This window comes from Gavialis gangeticus, unplaced genomic scaffold (genome assembly GCF_001723915.1).
Source record: "Gavialis gangeticus isolate Ggan-Ray unplaced genomic scaffold, GavGan_comp1, whole genome shotgun sequence".
Classification (NCBI taxonomy): Eukaryota; Metazoa; Chordata; order Crocodylia; family Gavialidae; genus Gavialis; species Gavialis gangeticus.
Genome location: NW_017729008.1, coordinates 23,826,280 through 23,829,127, shown reverse-complemented (window position 1 = coordinate 23,829,127; position 2,848 = coordinate 23,826,280). Strand labels below are relative to the sequence as shown.

The following is a 2,848-nucleotide window of genomic DNA, read 5'->3' as shown; positions in this document are numbered from 1 at the left end:
CTGCTTGGGACTTGTCTGTTGTTTTACTTGAAACTTGCTGCAAATGTTAATAGAGAGTTCAAAGTACTTTGTCAAAATGAGCCTTTTCTTGTGATTCAATAAACATACCGATTGGGAAAGAGTAGAAACCAGGGTAAAATGTAAACTATAAATTGATTGTGCACTGATGGTTCAGAGGTATAAATTACTGCTTTTTTGTTACTTCAGCACATTGGTGTGGGCATACCAAAAGTTAATTTGAGAAAAAGGAGACCCCATGTCCAGGTAATTGTGGATGGAGGTGACCAATAGTGCATTAAAATGCATAGAGATGGAGATAAGATTAGAAAGCTTCTGCTCTGCTTATTAGGAAGACCTAACTAGGGAACTGTTGACGAACAGCTTCCAAAGCATGAAGCTTGCATCTTTCTTTGTTAAATAATAGCAAAATTGTTATTCATGGTAATGAAGGGCATTATTTTAAATTGTGATGCATTACTAATAGCTGCTAATTAGAGCTGTGCTTTAAAGACTATTCTTCAGGCTGAGAGATGAATTGTAGCCTGAAAAGAGGCTGAAATGAGGAGAAAGATTTCATAAACCTGAAATCAGGAGAAAGATTCTGCATCTTTGTAAATTGTTTGCCAGGTTTTATTGCACAGTGTATGCTGTACAATAGGGGTGTGAAGCAGGCCCTATTCGATTCGGATTCAGGCTGAATTGGGGACGGTATTCAATTCATTGTTTCGGATCACTGTCCCTGATTCGATTCAACCGAATCCAAATCTGAAGATTCAATGCTGATTTCTACATACCTTGAGGTACCAGCGCCGCTTGTGAACGCAGTGATGCCTGGGTGCATGGAGCATCCCACAGGAGCATGGGGGCCCCCCCCACATGCTTGGCGGATTACCTGGAAGTGGGCTGGAAATACTTCCGGTCCACTTCCCGGTCTGCCAGGGAGTGTGCAGAGGGGCCCCCAGACACTCCTCCCAGCTTGGCGATCAGCTGCAGGGGGACCCCAGGTGCCCCCCCAGACCCAGGAAGCACCAGTCTCCAAACCAGGGGGTTGCGAGGGGGGGGGGGCCAGCATGCTCCCCGGCAGACCCAGAAGTGGACCGGAAGTACTTTTGGTCCACTTCCGGGTCTGCTGCCAACTGCACTAGGGAGACTCCTGTGCCCCTGTGGGACACTCCATCCACCCCTGCATCACAGCATTTACGAGCTGCCTGGTACCTTGAGGTATGTAGAAAAAACATTTAAAGCTGTGTCTATGTCCGAATTGCCAAATCTTTCCGAATCTCTCTGAATTGATTTGGAGGGTTCCAGTTTGATTTGAAGAAATTAAAGAGTCCTCTGATTCGATCTGGATTTGGAAATTTGGCCACCAAATTGGATCAAATCTCCACCAAATCAAATCAGGAACCAAAGCTTTGCACAGCACTACTGTACAGTAATACACAGGCAGAATTTCAATGACTTACAAAGTTCCTGTGTCATAAGTATTGGGGCATATGTTTGATCTGCAGGGATCCTGGTATTCTCTGTTTAAAAATCTCAACTTCTCTGATAAAAATTGCAAATTCTCTGATTAAAACTGCCAAAATCCACATTTTTCCATGATTGAAATGAAATGGCACTATATATAGGTATCAGCTGAACACAATATTTTATTGATATATTTACAATTTTAAAGCAGTTTGGAAGCCTACTAGTGCCTCAATCACTTCCAGAAAATAAATTCTAAATACTTAAAAGTTTTGGTGTTTGATTTTCGATTTTTTATCATGGAAAATCAGAGCTCCTCCTTCCCCCTTCACTCACCAGGGCACAAGTCCAGCTGCAGGTGTACCCCCTACTGCTTTGTGACACTGAGCAGCCCTGATATGTCAGTACCCTGCCTGTGCCATAGCCCCTCACTCCCACCCCAAAGCCCCCCAGCCTTGCTGCTGCCCCTCACTCCCCAACCACAGCACCCCAACCTTGCCAGTGCCTGTCACTCCCCACACACACTCCCCTGCCACCCTAGCCCTGCTGGAGGGGGCCCCCATCTGCCAGGGCTATGGGGCCAGGGACCTGGTCTGCAGACCTTTGCCCCCAGCAGTCATGCCCAAGTCCCAGCTGCCACCTGTAGGAGGCAAAGGCTTCTTCAGCAGAGTGAAGCACAGAGCCCGACTCCTGCTCCCTCACAGGCAACATGTCAAAACCGGGATCCCTTGCGGGGAAGGGATGAGCTGCCTGCTGCAGTCTCAGGTCTCCCTGCCCTCCTATTCTCCCCCTGAGGCCTTTGTGGCCCAGCAGCGGGGACCTGCCATGGCAGGACAGAGAGGGGCTGGGCGGGGAAGCGCATTGCCACTGACAGCCGCATACCACCCTGGCAAGGCACCCCCTGCCTGCCTGGCAGCAGCGTGAGGCACAACTCCACTCCACCACCCCTGTTGCTGCTGGACAGACAGGGGGCACATCACGAAGGTGGTGTGGAGCTGGTGACAGCAACAAGCTTCCCTGCCCTCCTCTTCCCTGCTGTGTTGTATCCTGTGAACTGGGCTGTGGAGGCCCCAGGTGGGAGGCAGAGTAAGCAGGTAGGGAGCCCCAAGCCTACAGCAGGCAGCCTGCTCCTATGCACAAATCTGGGGGTATGTGCCCCCCATGCTACCCCATTAGAGTACATGCAGCAGCGGGGAGCCAGCCTCCAACTGACCCCTAGACGAGCCTCCCACACCTCTGTCCCACTCCCCACCTGGATCCTGAGGCCGTGCATTCTGGCCCCAGGTCCCATGCACCAACCCAGCTGGGGAGCAACCACAGTCCTGCCCAACTCCCTCTTTCCCTCCCTGACAGTGGGGGCCTCAATCCTACCCCCCCCCCC

General features: G+C 50.4%; 1 protein-coding gene across 7 annotated transcripts in view; it reads left to right on the top strand.

The window, feature by feature from the left end:
* CACNA2D1 (calcium voltage-gated channel auxiliary subunit alpha2delta 1) overlaps positions 1-2,848 on the top strand; it is an 859,989-nt gene that overhangs the window by 773,250 nt on the left and 83,891 nt on the right. For 3 of the 7 annotated variants that reach the window (XM_019509501.1, XM_019509502.1, XM_019509500.1), the window contains exon 19: positions 208-264. The exons of the other annotated variants lie outside the window; for them this stretch is intronic. In XM_019509501.1, the coding sequence (XP_019365046.1) occupies positions 208-264 (57 nt within the window). The remainder of the gene's footprint in view (positions 1-207; positions 265-2,848) is intronic. 7 annotated transcript variants of the gene reach the window in all.